Source organism: Emericellopsis atlantica (genome assembly GCF_019669845.1).
Source record: "Emericellopsis atlantica unplaced genomic scaffold F5Z01scaffold_16, whole genome shotgun sequence".
Lineage (NCBI taxonomy): Eukaryota > Fungi > Ascomycota > Sordariomycetes > Hypocreales > Bionectriaceae > Emericellopsis > Emericellopsis atlantica.
This window is the reverse complement of record NW_025764718.1, coordinates 515,001-535,670: the sequence shown is the minus strand read 5'-3', so window position 1 is coordinate 535,670 and position 20,670 is coordinate 515,001. Positions and strand designations below refer to the sequence as shown.

Genomic DNA, 20,670 nt, shown 5'->3' with positions numbered 1-20,670 from the left:
AATCGCATCTCCTCAGCACATGATCGTACAAGCGTAATTGCCAGGCTTTCATATCTCAAAGTTACGGCTGCAGTTGATGACTCAAAATCAGTAATACCTCTGCTACAGCTTGATCTGCGGATACATCCTGCACTGCTCTGGGACCACCACCTACACACACACGCACACAATGGCGACCCGCCGCATCGTCAACTCGGAGCGGACCGTGCTCAAGAAGGATGACAACGGCCCAGAGGAAAAGTCCGACATTGCTCCGGCCGTTCCCAAGTATATCTGACCCCCAGACCAGTCTGAGACTCAACAACGTACTGATACTGTGGAAAAAACAGGGACGTGATCTACAAGTTACTCGGCTTCACGCTGGCCATGGTTGTTCTTCCCATTGGGTCCTACTTTGCTACTGTCAACACCGTGTTCAACGGTAAGTCAACCTGAAATCTCACGGGGCTGAACTGACTGGGTAGGCAACGCCTCGTACGCGGGAGGATTGGCTGCGGTTCTGGCCAACGTGGTCCTGATATGGTACATTATCGTCGCTATGAACGAGGATCAATCGGATAGAACGGAAACGAAAAAAGACAAGTGAGCACCAATCTTCACATTTGTGCTAGTCAAGAATGCAAGACTCTTTGTTCAAAGCACGCTCGTCATGCATGCAGTGATTTATTCTGTTGTCGCACCTTTATAGAGAGCTCCTCGACAGTATGAAAAAGAATCGCTCGGCGATCCAAAGTCGTATGTGTGTGTGTGGCTAGCCGCATAGGGGCCTCATTACATTGGCTGCGTCCACCGGATAGAGGCAGCAGCCTATACCCAGTATCCTGCCAGACAGACCGGCGCTCGCCGACATAAATATCCTTCCATTACCACAAATCACTGACGGGCTGATACCCTCAACGCCTCGTACAAGACTCCGTGTGCGTGTCTCTGTCAAACCTCGAACCACACCTCCGCAAGTCTCGTGGTAGCGTCTCTGACAGTGGTCTTTCCCTCCAATTCTATCATTATCGCTCGCGTGCATTCAATCGCTGTGCCCGACAAATCCCTACCATCCCGCCGTAATCGTCTGCGCACGATTGGGTCGTTCCAAGCCGAAAACCTACTCGTGCTCTCCGGAGCGGACGCATAAGGGTATAGGGGTATTCCATAAAAAGCAAGATCCGTGTGTGCATTACCAGGGCAGGCATGTCTCATCAGACGTAGTGATCCTCGGGATTTCACTCCTTTTTGCTGCTGAACTTGCGGGTGAACCAGCTCTTGCGCTTGTCGCCGCCCGCGGTCTTTGTCGATTGCTGCGTGGGCTGGCGCTGCAGAACCGTTGGCACGCTCTTACGCGGTACGGCGGGCTGGCTCTGTACGCCGTGAGGTGGGGGGCGCGGCGGCTGCTGCTGGTTTCCATGGATTTGGTTCAAGGCTAGGTTGTGTTGTGGCTGCTGAGGTTGGCTGAAACCGATGCCGTAGTCGTTGTGAGGCTCTGGGCGCCGGGCGGGGGACCGGCGTTCGATCGAGCTGTTATCGCTACTAGTCGGGTCGGTCTGGTAGCCAATCTGATCCGAATGCCTGCTGCCCTCGGCCGCCGAGGTGACGGTCTCGTACGATCGGTCTTGATGAGACAGGTGGTAACCGCTGGGTCCACGTCCATGCCCGCCGCCAGAGTGCCCGTACTGGGGCTCACTATGCATTCGGGGGGCACGCTGGCGACCGGGGTGGCCTCCGTAGCCGTGGTGACCCTCTTGCTGGAACCTGTCCATGCCATACATGCTGCCAGCACGCTGTGCCGGCGCTTGGTGTAGGCTGAACTGTGTGCTCTCTGGCCGGAACGATACAGGGCGGCTGCCGTAGAAACTATCAGGGCGGCTCCTCGGCTGCGCGGCTGGGAAATTGTCAGCATCCACAGGAACTCGTGGTGGGCGCGGGAATGTCTCACCTCCCGGGTGATGGCTGTTTCTGCGACTCCAATTGATGGACGGTTCCGTGTCTGTCTCTTGTCAGTCGGTTGTCTGGTCAAGTGAGACATGGTGGCTTACCCGTTCGCATCATGGACCTGCGCTTGTAGCCGCCTTCAACAGCATCGTTGAAGCTGCGGATGGTTTCGAGGGGCCTTTCCCAGCGATGTCTGGTTGGGTTCGAGTGATCGGGCTCCTCTATCGATGGAATTAGTAGTGTCCTGATAGCGAATGGAGGGAGTAGTACCTATCATGTTGCCATATGCGTCCTTATGCTGCATCGATCGCAACGGCGTGAGTGACGAGTGTGTCTGGGCAGCCTCCATAGCTATTCGGATGTGTTAGTAAGTGAATGAGTCGCTTGGACAATCAAAAGCGGTACGTACAGGGCTCAGCTTCGCTCATGGCTAGGGTTGGGTCTGCTTTGCTGTGCAATCGCCTCGCCTCCTTCTCAGCGTGAGTCTCGGTGTTCTCAGCCTTACTGTTCCCTCGCTTGTGACTCTTATCCTTGTCCTTATCGGAATGAAAGCTAAATGTTCGCGATTTGGACTGTGAATGAGCTGATGGAGGCGGGCGCTGAGGCTCCGTTTGTTGTTGATGGGATGGTTGCGACGAGGCAGATGGTGCGTTGGATGACGATATCGATGCCTGCTGATAGTGCTGTTGGTTGACTTGCGACGAGCGACGCTGCTGATAAGGATCGGACTGGGCCTGCTGATATTGCTGATGGGTCGGGGGTGGAGGTGGTGGCAGGTTGTGTTGAGAGTATTGCTGCGCTTGATGCTGCTGCTGCGACGGCTGCTGGTCGACGAGCTGCGTGGAGTGCTGAAACGAAGCCTGCTGTTGATTGTCCATTGTGACGGGCGGCTTGGGCTAGCTGTTGGTTTTATTGAACTGGATCGACTCGATGGAGCATGGGCAGGGCAGGGATGCCGCAGCTGTCTGCGCTGTTCGCCTGGCGATGGGTCTGCGTTTTGCGCCGAGCAGACACGTTTGGGCTGGGCGGTCTCCGTATCGTGAGAGAAGACTGGAGCAGGTCCCAGCAGGCAACCTGGGTTCGTAACACTAATGCGTGGGGATGGGCTGCTAAATGAGCTAAGGGTGCAAGTCCAATGTCGGCCAGGGTCGTCGAGCCGGGGGGTCTCTTGGTGCTAAGGAATAGCACGCTGGCAGGTCAGGGACCTGGTCGTTTATTATGGCAGGCACCGATCGAGCTGTAAGATGATGCACGGACGCACTGAACGATGCGAGAAAAAGTGAGCAAAGGACGGCAACGAGATCGAGCAGCAACGTCGCAATGCGATGGCCGTGGGTTCCTGAGGGGAAAAGTTGTGTGTAAGAGCCAAGATCTGAAGAGACGGATGGAAAGAAAGGTTTGCGGTGACGTCCAGTCAGGTCAGTGCTGGTTGGCCGTTCTCATCACCTCCTCAGGCTGCAGCACATTCTGATAGCGGGAAGGCAGGTACCTCAAGTACCGGCACACCGAGATACTGTGATGGGGTACATACCATGCAGAGAGCTACCAGGTGGTGTGGACGCATGCATGGCCCGGAGATGACGGCATTCCAATGGCTATCACAGTCCGTCAGAACTTCAAAGTACGTACTTCTGCAGTAATAATTCTGCAGTTATCAATGGCCTGGCCTGGATGCTGCAGCACGGAAGCCGGACTGGGCGATGATCAGGCCAGGACCATCATCACTCCAGTCGACGACATAGCCACACGCTGCGCCCAATGGTGAGCGCTGCTCACCATTAGCCTTTCTCGTATCCAGCGTGGCAGCCGCATCCAGTTGAGCTCCAATCGACCGACCACACACCACCAGCGTCCAGTTCAGTCCAGTCCAGTCCAGTCCAGGTCCCCTCCGATCAGTGATCCATCCAACACGTACGGAGTAGTTGACGACGCAAGCAGCGGCGGACACAAAAAGACCGCAGGTGCCTATCTCCACGGGGCGCCGGCGGCTGCCCAGGAGCATAGCGCATAGAGGGCCTTGGCATTCCAGCGCTAGCCCAGAGAATGCTGCAGCAAAATCAGGATCAACGATGGAAAAGTCGCATCTTTATCCCCCAATCCCCATCTTGTCGCCGGATGGCCCTGGTCATTGTCTCTCTCTCGTGGACGGTGGCCCTGGCAACCGCGCCTCAATGGACCACTACATGATTCGAGCAGAGGGAGGTTGTCTCACAGGAACTAGTAAAAAAAGGCTGTGTCGTGGCAGCTTATTCCCCTCGTGCCTCGCGCCAGCGAAAGTATGCAAGCTTGAAACCTTTTTTTCCCACTCGCGTTGCGCTACCTCAATGATGGATGGTCGGGGACGCTCGCGCTTCCGAAAGTCAATTCACTTCCAGCTCCCAAGGCGCCTTCACTTGCTTGCTTTTTCCGCAGATGCGCCTTGGCCCTTGGTGATGACCAGCGGGCCCTGGGCAGAGAACCGTTGGCGCACGCGTTTCGGGTGGCTGGGGCCATGTCACCATCTCCACTCTGCCACTTCACGATGACGATTGACGGGCACGATCCGCCGGCAGCGGCTGCTTCGTGAGGTGGGCCCCTAGTCTAGTTGACCGTACGTCGGTAGTGACCACGATATAATACATAATAGTGGCCGTCGCTGCGTCTTCAACTTTTGGACTGCAAGTTGTGTTGCGCTGGCTGTTGTATCCGTACGCCGTAGTCCGTACAGGCTGCTTGGACAGCGTCGAGCGAGAACACGTTGTTTCAGCCCCCACGGGATCGTGCATTGGCTCACTCAGTCAGATAAGCCTATCCTAACCACACTGCCATTGCTATCATTGACACGGCAATCAATCAATCCTCGTTGACCGCCTCCTCCTTTTCTCACCCAAGCACGGCAGCATCACTGGTCGAGCTCCACATAGTTCGCGGGGAACAGCCCCTTCTTGCCTTTGTACTCGCCTGCCCACCAGTCCTCGTCGGGAAACTCAATGTTGGTGATCTTGGCGTCTTCAGGGAAGCTGATTTCTGTCATGAGGGTCAGCACTGCATCGATCCAAGTCAAGCCAAGCTGGGTCAACACCTACCATTGTCTTCTCCTGCCTCGTAGTCGTAGATCGCCGTGGCGGTAGGCCCAGCACTGGGCCGGGCGGCAGCAGCAGGGGCGGGAGGTGGTGGCACCGGGTTCGCTGCCGCAGCCGGCGGCGGAGGTGAAGGCTCACGAGCGACAGGCGCCGGAGCGGGAGGCGGGGGGGCATCGTCCTCCTCGACCAGCTCGACATAGTTGCAGGGGAACAGACCACGGTGTCCCTTTGCGTTAGTGCCCATCCACCAACCCTCATCGATCATGTCGATATCCGTGACGTATTCACCCTCGAGCAGCTCAATCTCGTTGTCCTCGGCCTTCTCGTAGTCATATTGAACAACGGCACGGTGACCGCCCTGGTCGGCTTGCGCGGCGTCAGTCTCTTCAGGCTCAAAGTTCTGCTGCGCAACTGCCTCAGCCGCACCGCGCGACTGCTCTTCCTGCTCCTTCTCATCGGCCAGATCCTTCTCCCTGGGGACTTCAATCTGGCTGGGGGCGACAGGAGGAGGAGATCGTGCGTCTTCGGGCTCATCCAATGTCTGAGGACCCCGGCTGACGGGAATCGCCACACGCGGGGGTGAGGCATCGCGCGGCTCCTCGCGGTAGTCGGCATCTTCGACCTCTCTTTCTTCCTCCTCATCAGCGGGAGGCGGGCGACTTGGCAGCCCAGGTAGGGCGAACCCGCCAGAAGGTCTCGAAGTGTCCGGCACAGGAGGGGGGGTTGGCTCGGCCTCCGGCTCCGGTTCAGGCTCTGCCTCGCGACGAGGGATCGAAGGAGCTGCACCAGCGCCCATGGGTGCCGCATCCTTAAATCGATCCTTGAGTGCGGAAACGCCGCCAGAGGATGCCGTAGGTTGCTCCTCGATCTCCCTAGGTGCCTCCCCCGTGTTCTCGGCGCTGATGGCGCCGGCCTCAGGGCGACCAAAGCTTCCAGAAGTCTGGACAGGAGCCCAGCTCTTACCGCTGTATCCGCTCTTCCACTCATTGCCTCCGCTATTTTGTGATGCGACCGCGGCTGGGGTGGACGACGACGCCACGCTGCCAACGTCGGTTCCACGCTCCTTGGCCTTCTTCTCAGCCCAGAGCTGGGCTGGCGTCTTGCCGCCCTGATCAGCAAACGTGCGGCTTGCAGCGCCAACCGGGGGAGGGGCGGGAGTTGCGGGGCCGCCGAATCCCAGGCCACCAGGCGCAGGGGGCTTTGTGCCAGTGAAGCTCGATGCTCCTCCAAACTTGTTTGCGACCTTGGGCTTCGGGAGCGAGGTCAATCGCTCTGATGCTGCAGGCTGAGAGAAGGCCGACGCGCGATCGGCAACTGGCCGCGACTGCTCAGGCTCATCCTGTTCTTGCGTCTCTTCACGCTGGGACTCCTGGGGCTTTGACTGCGCCTTGGCCCTAATAGCAGCAATATCAACTTTCCCGACGGGCTCGTACGATCCCTTGACAGGCGCAGGTCTGTCGTCTGCCTTCTCCTTAGCCTGCGCCCGAATAGCGGCAATGTCGATTTTGCCAACAGGCTGATATCCACCCCTGACAACATCGCCCGCATCCTGGCGCGCAGAGGGAGTGGAGCGAGTCGACTCGTCCTTGTTGCTGGTGAGCTCGGCCATGTTCACCTTTGTGGGCTTGTAGGCAGACTCGACCTTCTCGACCTGGCTGCGGGTGACTGGTGGCGCATCGGCGCCCCAGCCGTCGTCGTCAACGTTGTTGTCGCGTCTTGAGCGGGCCGTTACGAGAGGGTTGCGAGTAGCACTCGATGTCGTCGGGGTGAAGACGGGCTTGGTCTTGACCGGGGGCGGTGCAGGCGCAGACGCGCCTCCACTGGCGGATCCAGCCGAGTACTTTGCCCCCGAGGCATCCGCCACTTTCCGCATGATTGACTCGGGCTCGAGGTCAGCGTCCGAGCGAGCAGTGATCTGTACGTGGTATCCGTGGAGAATCTTGGAGACGGCAGCCGTGTGGCTGGTGAAGTAGCCTTTGGTGCGCTCGGGAACACCTCCGCCGCACCAGGCGATGAGGATGTATTTGGGAAGACCGGAGTTGGGGTCCTTGACCTTGACAAACGCATACTGAATGCGGCCCTCGCTGAAGTCCTCGTTCAATTCGCTGAGCTCACCATCTATGGTCGTTAGTTTCAGGGCCACCGTAGATCTATTGTCGCTGGAGCCTACCGCCAGTGTCTTGCACTTTGAGCACGCTCTCCTTGTTTCCATTGTCCTGGAAAGCATTCGCAAGAGGTGCTTGGACGGTGAAAAGTGCCCATTGGGCGTATGTGGGCGAGCTAGAGGACAACGCTGGGCCATTGACGACGCCAGCATAGCTGCTCTTGATGGAGGGTCCGTTGATGGACGTATTGAGGGACGACATGGCGGATGTGCTTTGACCACAGGCCAGCGCGCGACGATTCAATACTGCGATGCTGTCTGGATGTTCTCAGGATTGTGTCGGGCAGCTGGTTGAGGCTTCGCAGTGGCGTTGCTGCTTTGGGTGACTGGCGCAGCTTACCAGGCAACAGGTAATAGAGCGGGGTTCGGGGTCAACGTCCTTTCCGAGCTCTCGGTAGCTCAATCGCGGAAGGTATTTGAGGGCAAAGGTTTGTTGAGGACGTAGAGAGCTCGTCAGAATGTTCCAAGCTGTAGGCGTGGAGAAGGAGGCTGAGCTGTCGAAACGAGGTACGGCGGTCCGCCTTCCAATTGCCTTTGACGTACTACGTACAGTACCTTGCGAGTGCGTACGACTGGGCGATCCGTTGACCAATCTGCTCTCCAGCCGTCGGGCAGAAATTGCGGGGCCACCGCTGAGCTGACCGATGAGCCCGTTATGTGCATACTTATCGGTATAACGGTGTGCTTGCCATGAGAGCGAGCTCGGCTGTCCAAATGACGCAAGACCAATCCGACTTGCGGCAGGACCCCTCCTGTGCGCTTTCCTGCGAACCGTGGCGCGCGCCGATATTGGGAACGTTTTGCCCCGCCAAATTCACATTCAACCCCGACGCCACCTTTTTCGAACGAGCACCTCTTGCTGGATTACAAACTGGCGCAACTCCGGCAGAGCAAGCCGTAAACAGCGAGAATCATCCCCGCAGCCATGTCGAAAATCACCGAGATCGAGAGCGATGCCCAGTGGGAACAGCTGCTGGGCTCGCTCCCTGCAAGCACTTTGCTCATCGTCTCCTTCCATGCGCCATGGGCTGCCCCCTGCGCGCAGATGAAGACCGTCCTCGAGACGTTGGCCGCCGAATACCCTGCGAACGACCCCCCCTCGACGAAATGGGTGTCCATCAACGCGGAAGAGCTGAGCGACATTAGCGAGACGTACGACGTCACGGCAGTCCCCTTCTTGGTGTTGATACGGAATGGGCAGGTGCTCGAGACAGTCAGCGGGAGCAGCGCAGTCAAGGTGCGAACGGCGATCGAGACACACGCAAACCGGACAGATGCCGCGGGTGCAGCCACTAGCAGCGTGGCGAACGGGCCCGAGCAGGTGGCAGCGCCCAAGGTCGAGGAGCCCAGCGCACCGGTAGACCCAGAGAAGGCCAAGGAGGAGCTGAGCAAGCGTCTGGCAGATCTTGTCAAGGCGGCGCCAGTGATGTTGTTCATGAAGGGAACGCCCAGTGGCCCGCAGTGCGGCTTCTCGCGGCAGCTCGTGGCCATACTTCGGGAGAATTCTGTCAAGTACGGCTTCTTCAACATTTTGGCTGACGATGAGGTGCGGCAAGGGCTCAAAGAGTTTGCCGACTGGCCGACATACCCTCAACTATGGATTGATGGCGAGTTGGTGGGAGGTTTGGACATTGTGAGTGATTCTTTGGCAGATAGGATTGTGTCTCTTGCTAATGCTGTCCAGATCAAGGAAGAACTGGGCAACGACCCTGATTTCTTCAAACCCTACAGTGTTGAGGCCTCGGCGGCTTAAGCGGATATTCAGAAAGGACCGCCCAGCTTGGACATGTAGCCCAGCTTATTGAGATGGCTTGATGACCAGTCGATACAAGCATAGTGATGTGTATATTTCACTGCTCGACGCAACGGGATATTGTACAGCAGGGTCCGAAAAGTTAGAAAGTAGATATCTAAGGGCACAACGACCAGCCATCGATGACATTCTTAGGGCTGAGGTACATGCTGGATTCTACCAGTACACTTGACAAAGCGGACTTGATTGCAGTCAACTAATTCAGAAGAGAGTCAATTGTACCACGTACGTAGGCTATTTGCGCCACACCAGTGAATTCGAACTAACATGTTCTCGATACCTAATGTGTGCATGGAGGTATATCTATAGGTTAGGTCATATCATGCTTCCACCCTTGGTCACCGACGAAAGGTTGTTCGAGAGACTAATCTGGGCGAACATTCGCCCGCTGATGACCAAAATCTGACGTCCCATATAGCGGATCCAAAAGCATGACGATCTGCCACGGCCCACGCGTGAGTCATAGGATAGCTAGCCCACGATACTGCGTCGTGAAGGCCGCGTCTTTCGGTTGTCGCCTGCGATAGGACTGGGAACGAGGGTTGCACAGTTGGCCGGTGCTATCAGAGGCTTATGTCCGAGCGTCTCCCTAGCCCTCCCCAGGCCGATTATTAATGTTCTTGGAGATTATGAATCTTTAGAAACAGTAATTGCACTTTCATAGCTATGCCCGAGGTCTAATAGCGCTTGGGGGTAGACTGAGCCTTCGCACAGGGCGCTCATGCTGATAAGTGAGGAATTGGATGTTCGGGGTTTATGGCGTCGCCTCCAGTCACCCCACCTCCCCCTACCCGGGCCCTGCCACTTTTAAGGGTGGGTGGTTCCTGCCTCAGTTTGACTCCATGGTCGATTATATAACCAAGCTGACACCCCGACGACGTTAACGTCATCGCTTTACTTCTTCAACTCCGGGCGCCTATACAGCTTATATCCCGCAATTGGGCTCTCAAACGTGGTTGTTGCTTACTGCACTGCTTCCGACGTCGCAACTCACAGTACCTCTGCGCGCGCACACACGCAGGCCCGTTGCCGCCATTTCCGCATTCGTCGCGCCCAGGAGCTGCGCCTCATTGCTTGTACTCTCTCAACCGAGACGCGAATCGTCTTCGTTCCAGGTCACTTCGGAAACTTTGCGACCGCCACGCTATCGAGGGCCTTGACTGCTAGCTAGGCAGGTCCTCCTCGGGGGTTGAGGTGTGGTCAGTTTCACAGGGCAAATACGTCGAGGACGTCGCACGATATCGACGGACTTGCTGCGGGGCCTCATCGGAGCGCTGTAATATTGAGAATACAGTGTTGAATTCTCGTTTCTGGATCACACATATCAGACGTCACCATGACCCCGACACCACCTTCTACCAATTCCTCCACAGGCGCTCGCTCGCCTGAGGAGCAGTATCGCGTGGTTCGCAAGCGGAATCGAGTGCCCGTGAGTTGCCATCCTTGCCGGACCCGCAAGCTCAAATGCGACAGACTGTCTCCCTGCAGCAACTGCGTCAAGCGCGAGGGCGCCGCGCCTCATTCATGTTCATACGCTACGTCCGCGAACCGCAAGAAAAAGAGCGTCTCATCCGAAGAACAAAGCCCGGATGATATGCAGAACCGTATCGACCGACTCGAAGGACTGGTTCTTTCCCTCATGCACAATGGAGGTACCGTGGACGCGGCGAGTGCTGAAGCAGCAGGGAGAGCCAATTCGACCTCGCAGTCACAGACGGGGAGCTCGGTCTCTCAAGTCAAAAGCGGAAAGGGCCGTGAGGCTGCCATGGCGGACGCTGAAGGAAGTGACGATGAGGATGGGCTGGTCTCGTCTCTGGGAGTTCTCAAAGTGGATGAGGACCAAGGCAAGTCAATGTACTTTGGCAACGAGTCATGGCACATTATGCTTGCGGACATTGCCGAAGTCAAGAATTATTTTGCATCTCACAAAAAGGAGCTCGAGACGAGTTACGAACGGGTCCGATCATCAAAACCACCCACGGCGCAAGAAGGGCCGACGCTGTTGCTCGGAGCCACGCCCACTACGGAGACGGAGTTGCGGTCGGAGCTGCCACCCAAGTCGAGTGTTCTCACACTCTGCAGTCGATACTTCAACTCGATGGACAACGCCGTAAACATCATCCACGGCCCGACGTTCCAGCAGCAACTGCGAACACACTGGCAAGACCCTTCGAAAACGCCCATCATGTGGCTGGCGCTGCTGTACTCGGTTCTGACACTGGCGATGTTGAGTTACCATAAAGTAGGCGATGAGCCGCCGGAATGGAAGGGGAAGACGCTGGAGATGGCGTGCGACTTCCGGCTCAAGACAGTGCAAGCGCTGATCCTGGCTGACTACACAAAGCCAGTGGAATATACGGTCGAGGCGCTGATGCTGTACGTGTTCGGCGAGTACTCATCAAGGTGGGATGCAGACCTTGGTCTATGGATGATTGTTGGCATCGTGACGCGAGCCGCGTTTCGAATGGGGTATCATAGGGATGCCAAGTGGTTTCCCAACATCCGCCCTTTCCAGGCGGTAAGTGTTCCTCCGCTGTAGATGCGTGAGTAATCTGCTGACGAGCTCTTCAGGAAATGCGGCGTAGATCGTGGGCATTGGTGAGGATGGCCGACATTATCTTTTCTCACCAGGTCTCGCTGCCAAGCATGATCCATGACCAGGACTGCGATACGCAGCTGCCCAACAACTTGTTCGACGACGAGTTCCACACCGGGAGTAAAGAGCTCCCGCCATCGCGACCAGTCACCGAGCCTACGCCAGTCTCATACATGATCGCCAAGTCGCGGCTATGCCTAGAGCTCGGGAGAATCCTCCAAGCAACCGGCGCCGTCGACAAGCACGTTCCGTACGATGAGATCATCCGGTTTGATGCGAAGCTGCGGCAAATCAAGCAGGAGCTGCCACCGCACCTCAAATTCACCCCACTGGAGGGATCGCATGAGCCTGTGGCGCTGCTGATTGCGCGATTCAACATTGATGTGCTGTGCTTGAAGATAACGTGCCAGCTGCACAGAAAGTATCTTGCTCGGGCCAGGCAGAATCCAAGATACGCGCACTCTCGGAGGAGCGCGGTGGAGGCAGCGCTGCAGGCGCTGGACCATTTGGCGACCTTGCATCGAGAGTCGCAAGCCGACGGCCGGTTGCGATCCGTGGGCTGGTTCATCAAGTCCACGGCGACCAAGGACTTTGCTCTTCCGTCCATCATCCTCATCATGGATCTGCACTACGACAACATGCGGCGTCAGTCGCCCGACCAGAAGGAGGAGCACGAGGGCAATTTCCTGTGGACACCAGAGCAGAGGGCGCGGATGGTCACGTCACTGGAGACAGCAGGCAGCATCTGGAAGACCCTGGCGGACACGAGCATGGAGGCTTTCAAGGCCAGCAAGGTCCTTGACATTATGCTCCAGAAGATCAAGGCGCCGACGTCTGGCACCGATGCGCCCATGGACCTGATGGACGCCGAGCTCCTCGATATACCATCGCCCAACACGCTCGCGCAGAGCTTCATGGCGCCCCTTGATGCGATGCCCAACTTTGTGAATACCAACAACAATGGATTCTTGGCGCAGGAGCAGAGCACGTTTATGGCCATGGATTTCGGGCTCTCCCCTGGCGCGATGCCCGGGTACGGTGGCAGCGATGCGTTCGGCGGTGGTTCTGGCAACAATCCCGGGTCTCCATTCTCGATGTTTGGAATGGGGTCGAATTCGGGCACGATGCCTGACCTGTCTGGAAACTTTGACTGGGTAAGTGCTTCGACAGAGATGTCTCTGTGAAGGGGCAAGGGGCAACGTCGACTAACCTGTGGCAGAATGCCTTCGACAACAACTATGCGCAGATGCCGAGCTTCACCGACCAACCGCTGCAGTTCTTCAACAGTGGAGCTGATGATTCACCAGACAGCATGTTGAACAGTAATACCAAGGACAATGGCCAGGCTTGATGGAGTCTGGCTGGAGGCAGGAATCGACGACATGTACGATAATGAACATGACATTTGGATCATCTCCCGCGGCGTTTTTGTTTCAAGCTATAGCAAGTATGGCAGCCATTGTTGCAATATCAGCCCCCCTTCTTTCTAATGCCACCACCGTGGTCGAGCAAGTTTGACTGCTGTCTTGTACGTACAGAAATACGGGAAGAGAGTGTTTTCACAGGGAAAAGGTCTGTGTGTCTCTTAAAGAGTCCGGGAGCTGCCGAATGTCCGACTGTGTCTCGGGGCATCCACGAGGAAAAATCCGAAGAGCCCGTCAGGGGGTCTGACGATCCTTCAACATTCTTCACGCTGGTGACAGCTTGAGGGAACGGTCGTGCTAACCCGACTAACCTAGTATCCAGGTATCGCGGAAAGACAGACAATTATGCTGGATGCTAGGCTTCTGAGACATACTGTAGGAACAATCGGCTTGCTCAAGAACCCCGAGCACGAAAAAAAGAGCAGCAGAACCTCTCTTGTAGCAACAAGTGCCTGCTCGCTGACGAGGTGGTGGGCGCTTGGAGGTCTAGGAGATTTATACGGACATTCGGGAGTCCGAAAATCCACTAGTCTGGCCCACATCCGGATCACGGCCCCGCCGCCCCACAAACCCCGCAGCGGACGGACGACGATTGCATATTAGACATGCATGATTCGAGGTGACCGTCTTTTGGGTGTAACTTGTAAGTCGAGATTGGTGGTCCTGGCTGCTCGAAGTAGAGGCCATGCCCCGGACTTATGTCTGTCTGGCCCATTGAACTCATGGCTGGCATCGCGCGGCTTGTTCTTGGCTTGCTGAGAGGGACTGAGTAGAAGAAGGCTGGGTATCTGATATTAATATTACATGACCATCGCAAACGCATAAACCAATCTTATATAATCGCCACACCGTCCCTTCTTACGAAGTTTTGGTCGCTGTTGTCGTCTCTTCGCTATGAGTGCTGTTGCTCTCTTGGGAGCTTACGGACGCATCGCCCTCTGAATGTAAGCGCGCCCTCGCGCTCATGGTCTCGTCGTGAGGGGCATTCTCAAAGGCACGCTGCTCGAGACACTGCCTCAGCAGCTCTTCGCAGCGGCTCATGCGCTCGAGGAGCTCTTTTGTCGGTTGACGACGACGACGTGGCGGTGCTGGCGTGCTGGGGACGCAGGTTGTGTTTGTCTGTCTCTTGTTAGACATTGACTACTAGAAAGACAACAGGTGGAAGCAGGAAATGGTATTCCCCGAAGTAAGTGTACCTTTACGCATATGCTGCATGGAAAACTGCGGTCACACTTCTTCTTGCGCTGCTGGCAGTTTGCGCAAGCGAGGACCTTGGACGAGGAGGCTGTCGCTTTACGTGGGCCTAGGGACCCTATGGAGGATGTCATTATCGTGATATCTGAGTAGAAAGTTGTCGCTGGGCCTTGTATTGGAGCAGGATGAGAAGGCTTAATGATTGTTGTTGTCCAGGGCGAGAACAACGAGGTCACGAGGGGCATAGTACACATGCAAGCAGTAATAGGCGAAACAGTGCAATTATGCAGACTCGACCGCACATTCCCAGCTTCACACTGCATCTAATAGGAAGCCTTTCCAAGCTGCAAAGAGCGTGGACGCCCCCCTGCAGGTGCGGGATCGATCACCGGCCAGACTGTGGAGATAATGTGATGTCGTCGGTCGACTACGTATCGGGCTTATTATCTCAGCCCGCCGAACAAAGTTTGGGCGTTGCCTATGAAAGAATCGCCACGAGGAAGTAGAGGTCTGATAATCACTTTTCCATCCACCTTTACGAGAAGATTCCGAAACTCCAGCGTCAGTTAGGAGGTGCAAGCGAGGACCCTCCCGGGACGACGAGAACTCCCGCCGCTCCGCCAGACCAAGGCGAAGCAGATTCCCTGGTCGATGGTACATGACGGCACACATCCGACGTAAGTCCCAGATACATATAAGATGAACCGAGAAAGAGAGCAGAAAAGAAGGTTTTAAAGCCAGATGATGGCATACGTCTTCGTGCTCTAGCCCAGCGGACTATTGCCAGCGCGCGGGACAAGACTATCTAATTTGTTAGCGCGTTACTGACTTTGACTCAGGAGACTCCCATCTCGCCCAATCATGAAACCGTCCAACGACGATTGCGTCGTCAAGTGAGAGAGCGCCGGCGCGTGTCGGGGCAGCAGTCTTGCCCGACTCAGGCTCAAGAGTCCGTGGCGGGTTGGCGGACGGTGGAATGACTCCGGTGGCATCCACGGACCGGAGGGTCCCAGCATTTCGGCCCATGACGACGGGGGCGCTGCGCATGCATAGTGCCTATGCTGGATAGTTGTCCCGGGCTGATTAGAAACCCGCTGATACTTTCTTCTTGTACGCGTACTTCAAGGGGGCGGCGGGTGTGCCCCCAACGGCGCATGTTTCGAGAAGGAGATTAGAAAGCTTACGTCTCTCGGGTCCTTGCAAGGGCCCGTTGTGATTTCGTATATTATACCTCTCGGATCCCCTGAGATGTATGCCATACTTCTGAACAATCTGGTAACAGCGGTCAGTAGAAACTGTGATCGTCATCTTGATCCCATCCACGAGGTGAAATACCCCAGTCTTGTCTCTCGACCAGCGTGAACTGACCTGATACTCCCTTAGACAGTCTCACCCACAGCCCAGACGTCATGGACGGCGGCAAAGAGGATGGTGTAGAGCCGCCTCGCACCGGTTCATCGTCGACTACCAGCGGTCCGACAATCGCAGAAAGCTCCCCGGTGGCACCTCGCCACTCCAAATCTGGCCCAAGTCCCGCAGACCGAGGGTTCTCCAGCAGCAGCATCGATGGCGATCAGGAAGATGACAACGAAGACGACGATGCCTCCGAGATGGAGAGACGACACTCGGCCGTCCAGCGCATCGCCAGCCGCATGTCCCAGCAGTCCGCCGGCGACTTACACCACGACGTCCGCAGTCTCTTTGCCAACGACGACCCGGACTCTGTCCTAAACCCGGCCAGCGAGCACTTCAACGCTCGCTCCTGGGCCAAGGCCGTCGCCAAAAGGGCCACCGAGGACGGCACGCGCCTTCGTCGCAGTGGCTTCTGCTTCCAGAACCTCAACGTCTTCGGCTACGGCGCCGAGACGGACTACCAGAAGGACGTGGGCAACATCTGGTTCTCGCTGCCCCAGATGGCGCGCGGGCTGTTTGACAAGAAGGGCGGCCAGCGTCGCATCGACATCCTGCGTGACTTTGATGGCGTGGTTCGCAACGGCGAGATGCTCGTCGTCCTCGGGCCCCCCGGCTCAGGTTGCTCCACGTTCCTCAAGACCATTGCCGGCGAGACCAACGGCATCTACCAGGACAGCTCGTCCTACCTCAACTACCAGGGAATCTCCCCCGAAGAGATGCACACGCATCATCGTGGCGAAGCCATCTACACGGCCGAGGTCGACGTGCACTTTCCCATGTTGAGTGTCGGTGACACGCTCACCTTTGCCTCCCGCGCCAGGTGCCCTCGCAACGTCCCCGAGGGCATCACCCACAACGAGTACTGCGACCACATGCGTGACGTCGTCATGGCCATGTACGGTATCAGCCACACCGTCAACACGCGTGTCGGCAACGAATACATCCGCGGTGTCTCGGGCGGCGAGAGGAAGCGAGTGACCATTGCCGAGGCCACGCTCTCCAGCGCCCCCTTGCAATGCTGGGATAACTCCACGCGCGGCCTCGACTCGGCCAACGCTATTGAGTTTTGCAAAACGCTGCGCCTTCAGTCCGAGCTGTTCGGGCAGACCTGCGCCGTGTCCATCTATCAAGCCCCTCAAAGCGCCTATGACCTGTTTGATAAGGTCGCGGTCCTCTACGAAGGGCGTCAGATTTTCTTCGGTCCTATTGGCAAGGCGCAGGCCTACTTTGAGAATCTGGGCTTCGAGTGCCCTGCCCGCCAGACGACACCCGACTTCCTGACGTCCATGACCGCTCCCTCCGAGCGTGTCGTCCGTCCAGACTGGGAGAACCGCGTGCCCCGGACCCCGGATGAATTTGCGACCTGCTGGAAGAACAGCGCCGAATACAAGGCGCTCCAGGTCGAGCTTGAGGAGTATAAAGCCGAGTATGCCATAGACAGCGAGGCGGCCCGTGAGTTCAGGGAGCTCAAGCAGGCCAACCAGGCCAAGAACCAGCGCCTCAAGTCGCCCTTCACCCTGTCGTACATGCAGCAGATCAAGCTGTGTCTGTGGCGAGGCTTCAAGCGTTTGATGGGGGACCCGAGCCTGACCATCTTCTCCCTGCTCGCCAACTCGGCCACGGCCCTCATCATCTCCTCGCTCTTCTACAACCTGCCCGCCACCACCTCGTCCTTCTACAACCGCGCCGCCGTCTTGTTTGTCGCCATCCTCGCCAACGCCTTCTCGAGCGCCCTTGAGATCCTCACGCAGTACTCGCAGCGACCCATTGTCGAGAAGCACACGCGCTATGGCTTCTACCACTCGTCCGCCGAGGCCTTTTCGTCCGTGCTGGTCGACATGCCGTACAAGGTCGCCAACGCCGTCTTGTACAACCTCATCATCTACTTCATGACGCACCTCAGGCGTGAACCGGGCGCCTTCTTTTTCTTCTTCCTCGTGTCGTTCCTCATGACGCTGACCATGTCGGGTGTTTTCCGATCCATGTAAGCCGTCCTCCGTTCATTCTCCTCCCCGCGTCGGATCGCGATGCTGACATTTCTCTCCTCTTCGCAGCGCTTCTTTGTCGCGCACATTGTCGCAAGCCATGGTACCCGCCGCCATCCTGATCCTCGCCCTTGTTATCTTCACCGGCTTTGTCATCCCTGTCGACTATATGCTCGGGTGGTGTCGCTGGATCAACTACCTCGATCCGGTCGCTTATGGGTTCGAGGCCCTGATGATCAACGAGTTTCATGGCCGCGACTTCAACTGCGACACTCTCGTGCCCCCCGCCGCCCTGTATCCAGATGTCGATCTCGACAACCGTGCTTGCACAACTGTCGGTTCCCGCCCGGGAGAGGCCCTCGTCTCGGGCGCCGCCTATATCGAGACACAGTACAGATATTTCGCCAGCCACAAGTGGCGCAATGTCGGTATTCTCATCGCCTTCTGCGTCGCCATGCATGTGCTCTACTTTGTCGCCACAGAGTTCATCTCGGCCAAGAAGTCCAAGGGCGAGGTCCTCGTCTTCCGCCGCAACCGCCTGCCCAAGAACACCGCGCAGGGCAAAGGCGACCCCGAGTCCGCTTCGTCTGGCCCCATCGCCATCGCCGAAAAGACTGCGCCTGTCAATGTCGACGTCGGCAACATTCAGGGATCCACGAGCGTCTTCCACTGGAATGATGTGTGCTACGATATCAAGATCAAGGGCGAACCTCGACGTATCCTCGACCACGTGGACGGATGGGTCAAGCCTGGTACGCTGACAGCCCTCATGGGTGTTTCCGGCGCCGGAAAAACGACCCTGCTCGACTGTCTAGCTGATCGTGTCTCCATGGGCGTGATCACGGGCGAGATGCTCGTTGACGGCAAGCTGCGCGATGATTCGTTCCAGCGCAAAACGGGCTATGTTCAGCAGCAGGATCTTCACCTCGAGACCAGCACCGTTCGCGAGGCCCTCGAGTTCAGCGCCGTGCTGCGCCAGCCAGCCTCGACGCCCAAGGCCGAGAAGATAGCCTACGTCGACGAGGTCATCAAGTTGCTCGATATGCAGGACTATGCTGACGCCGTCGTGGGCGTCCTCGGCGAGGGCCTCAACGTTGAACAACGCAAGCGTCTGACTATTGGCGTCGAGTTGGCCGCCAAGCCACCCCTGTTACTCTTCGTCGACGAACCTACTTCTGGTCTTGACTCTCAGACATCGTGGGCTATCCTTGATCTCCTCGAGAAGCTCTCCAAGGCCGGCCAGTCGATCTTGTGTACCATTCATCAGCCGTCCGCCATGTTATTCCAGCGCTTTGATCGCCTATTGTTTCTCGCCAAGGGCGGCAGAACGGTGTATTTCGGCGATATTGGCGAGCAGTCGTCCACCATGACCGAGTACTTTGAAAGGCAAGGTGCGCCCAAGTGTCCCAAGGGCGCCAACCCAGCCGAATGGATGCTCGAGGCCATTGGTGCCGCCCCTGGCTCCCAGACGGATATCGATTGGCACCAAGCCTGGCGTAACAGTCCCGAATATGCCGCCACCCAAGACGAGCTCCAGCGTCTCAAGAACCAGGCCGCGCCCAACGAGAAGGTCAGCGACGGCGCACACAACAAGGAGCAGTACCGCGAGTTCGCTGCACCCCTGTGGGATCAACTCCTCATCGTCACAAAACGTGTCTTCCAGCAGTACTGGCGCACGCCCTCGTACATTTACGCAAAGTTCACGCTGTGCACGTCAGTCGCCCTCTTCATCGGTCTCGTGTTCCTTGACGCCCCCCTGAGCATCCAAGGCTTGCAGAACCAAATGTTCGCCTTTTTCAACGTCCTCACCATCTTTGGCCAGCTTGTTCAGCAGCAGATGCCTCACTTTGTCACCCAGCGCTCCCTGTACGAGGTCCGCGAGAGGCCCTCCAAGACGTATAGTTGGAAGATCTTTATGCTCTCGCAGGTCCTCGTGGAAATTCCCTGGAACTCGCTCATGTCTGTCTTCATGTTCGTCTGCGTCTATTATCCCGTCGGCTTCAACAAGAACGCCCAGCCCACGGGCGCGGAGACGGAGCGTGGCGCCCTCATGTGGCTGCTGTTCTGGCAGTTCCTCATCTTCACCTGCACCTTTGCCCACGCCTGTATCGCCATCACCGATACCGCCGAGGCGGGCGGCAACCTGGCCAATGTGCTGTTCATGATGTGTTTGCTCTTCTGCGGCGTCCTCGCCAACGAGAAGACACTCCCTGGCTTCTGGATCTTCATGTACCGCCTCTCCCCCTTCACGTACCTCATCTCGGCCATCATGTCCACCGGGCTCGCCAACACGGCCGTGACGTGCAACACCAACGAGATTGTCGAGATCTTCCCCCCCAATGGCTTGTCATGCTACGAGTACCTGTATGAGGGCGGGTACGTCCCCCAGATGGGCGGCAACCTGCTCAACCCCAACGGCACTTCGTCGTGTGACTTTTGCCCGCTGGGCTCGACCAACGAATTCCTCGCGCGGATCTCGTCAAGCTACGACAACCGGTGGCGGGACTTTGGCATCGGTATGGTGTACATTGTGTTCAACATTGGAGCGTCGCTGGCGTTGTACTGGCTGGTGCGTATGCCCAAGGGCAAGAAGAATAAAAAGGAGAAGAAGGAGTGATAGAAGAGCATTCGGGTCGGACACCTAAATGATTGTAAGCAATTTATATACAGAGACACGCGTTATTGCTCTGCTTTCCCAATTGGCATTGGGTTTCTTTTCTTCATTGTTATTATCATACTCAGCATACAGCATTAATACATTTCCTTTTGTCAAAGACCAGCCGATGCTCAGAAAGTGTGTTCCATGTGTAATGAATCCAGTCTAGCAGCGAGTGTCCTCTAGATGGCGTCCGGACATGGTCCTAGCTTGTCCCTGGATACGGAGTCGAGAGGTGGTGAGAAGGCGCGCGAGGTTGGAGTGATGCGGACCACAGCTGCTACCGATTCGGGCAAAAGCTGACTATTGCCGCGTTGCGAGCCAAACCATCATGTAGGTAAGGAGTAGGTAAATGTCTGGAGGAGCTCGTGAGTCGTTGTCGGTGGGTAAGTAGTTAACTGGTGGTGGGAGTCCAGGACAAGCGCGCGCTGCGCTGTCAC

The 20,670-nt window shown here is 57.0% G+C and overlaps 7 protein-coding genes across 7 annotated transcripts; 4 read left to right on the top strand and 3 right to left on the bottom strand.

The window, feature by feature from the left end:
* Positions 1-10: 10 nt before the first annotated feature.
* F5Z01DRAFT_148694 (VMA21-like domain-containing protein) lies at positions 11-669 on the top strand. Its single transcript, XM_046257713.1, has 4 exons — positions 11-33; positions 92-267; positions 330-421; positions 465-669. The coding sequence occupies exons 2-4, from the start codon at positions 170-172 to the stop codon at positions 584-586; spliced, it is 312 nt and encodes a 103-aa protein (XP_046117530.1). The 5' UTR covers positions 11-33; positions 92-169; the 3' UTR covers positions 587-669.
* A 450-nt stretch (positions 670-1,119) lies between these two features.
* On the bottom strand, positions 1,120-2,326 carry F5Z01DRAFT_148721 (uncharacterized protein). Its single transcript, XM_046257714.1, has 4 exons — positions 2,194-2,326; positions 2,028-2,144; positions 1,928-1,978; positions 1,120-1,873 (listed from the first exon to the last, which is right to left on the bottom strand). The coding sequence occupies exons 1-4, from the start codon at positions 2,270-2,272 to the stop codon at positions 1,218-1,220; spliced, it is 903 nt and encodes a 300-aa protein (XP_046117529.1). The 5' UTR covers positions 2,273-2,326; the 3' UTR covers positions 1,120-1,217.
* A 1,251-nt stretch (positions 2,327-3,577) lies between these two features.
* Positions 3,578-3,925, bottom strand: F5Z01DRAFT_637349 (uncharacterized protein; the record flags this gene model as incomplete). The annotated part of the gene is made up of 1 exon (XM_046262273.1): positions 3,578-3,925. The coding sequence occupies one exon, from the start codon at positions 3,923-3,925 to the stop codon at positions 3,578-3,580; it is 348 nt and encodes a 115-aa protein (XP_046117528.1).
* Positions 3,926-4,626: 701 nt separating this feature from the next.
* F5Z01DRAFT_149049 (uncharacterized protein) lies at positions 4,627-7,476 on the bottom strand. The gene is made up of 3 exons (XM_046257715.1): positions 7,156-7,476; positions 4,989-7,103; positions 4,627-4,929 (listed from the first exon to the last, which is right to left on the bottom strand). Exons 1-3 carry the CDS (start codon positions 7,349-7,351, stop codon positions 4,805-4,807), a joined length of 2,436 nt encoding a protein of 811 aa, XP_046117527.1. The 5' UTR covers positions 7,352-7,476; the 3' UTR covers positions 4,627-4,804.
* A 598-nt stretch (positions 7,477-8,074) lies between these two features.
* F5Z01DRAFT_681997 (thioredoxin-like protein) lies at positions 8,075-8,902 on the top strand (the record flags this gene model as incomplete). Its single annotated transcript, XM_046265733.1, has 2 exons — positions 8,075-8,782; positions 8,834-8,902. The coding sequence occupies 2 exons, from the start codon at positions 8,075-8,077 to the stop codon at positions 8,900-8,902; spliced, it is 777 nt and encodes a 258-aa protein (XP_046117526.1).
* Positions 8,903-10,298: 1,396 nt separating this feature from the next.
* On the top strand, positions 10,299-13,398 carry F5Z01DRAFT_688471 (fungal-specific transcription factor domain-containing protein; the record flags this gene model as incomplete). The annotated part of the gene is made up of 3 exons (XM_046266047.1): positions 10,299-11,480; positions 11,534-12,712; positions 12,778-13,398. 3 exons carry the CDS (start codon positions 10,299-10,301, stop codon positions 12,907-12,909), a joined length of 2,493 nt encoding a protein of 830 aa, XP_046117525.1. The 3' UTR covers positions 12,910-13,398.
* Positions 13,399-15,786: 2,388 nt separating this feature from the next.
* On the top strand, positions 15,787-20,668 carry F5Z01DRAFT_743763 (ABC-2 type transporter-domain-containing protein; the record flags this gene model as incomplete). Its single annotated transcript, XM_046266903.1, has 2 exons — positions 15,787-17,573; positions 17,644-20,668. The coding sequence occupies 2 exons, from the start codon at positions 15,787-15,789 to the stop codon at positions 20,189-20,191; spliced, it is 4,335 nt and encodes a 1,444-aa protein (XP_046117524.1). The 3' UTR covers positions 20,192-20,668.
* Between the last annotated feature and the right edge of the window lie 2 nt (positions 20,669-20,670).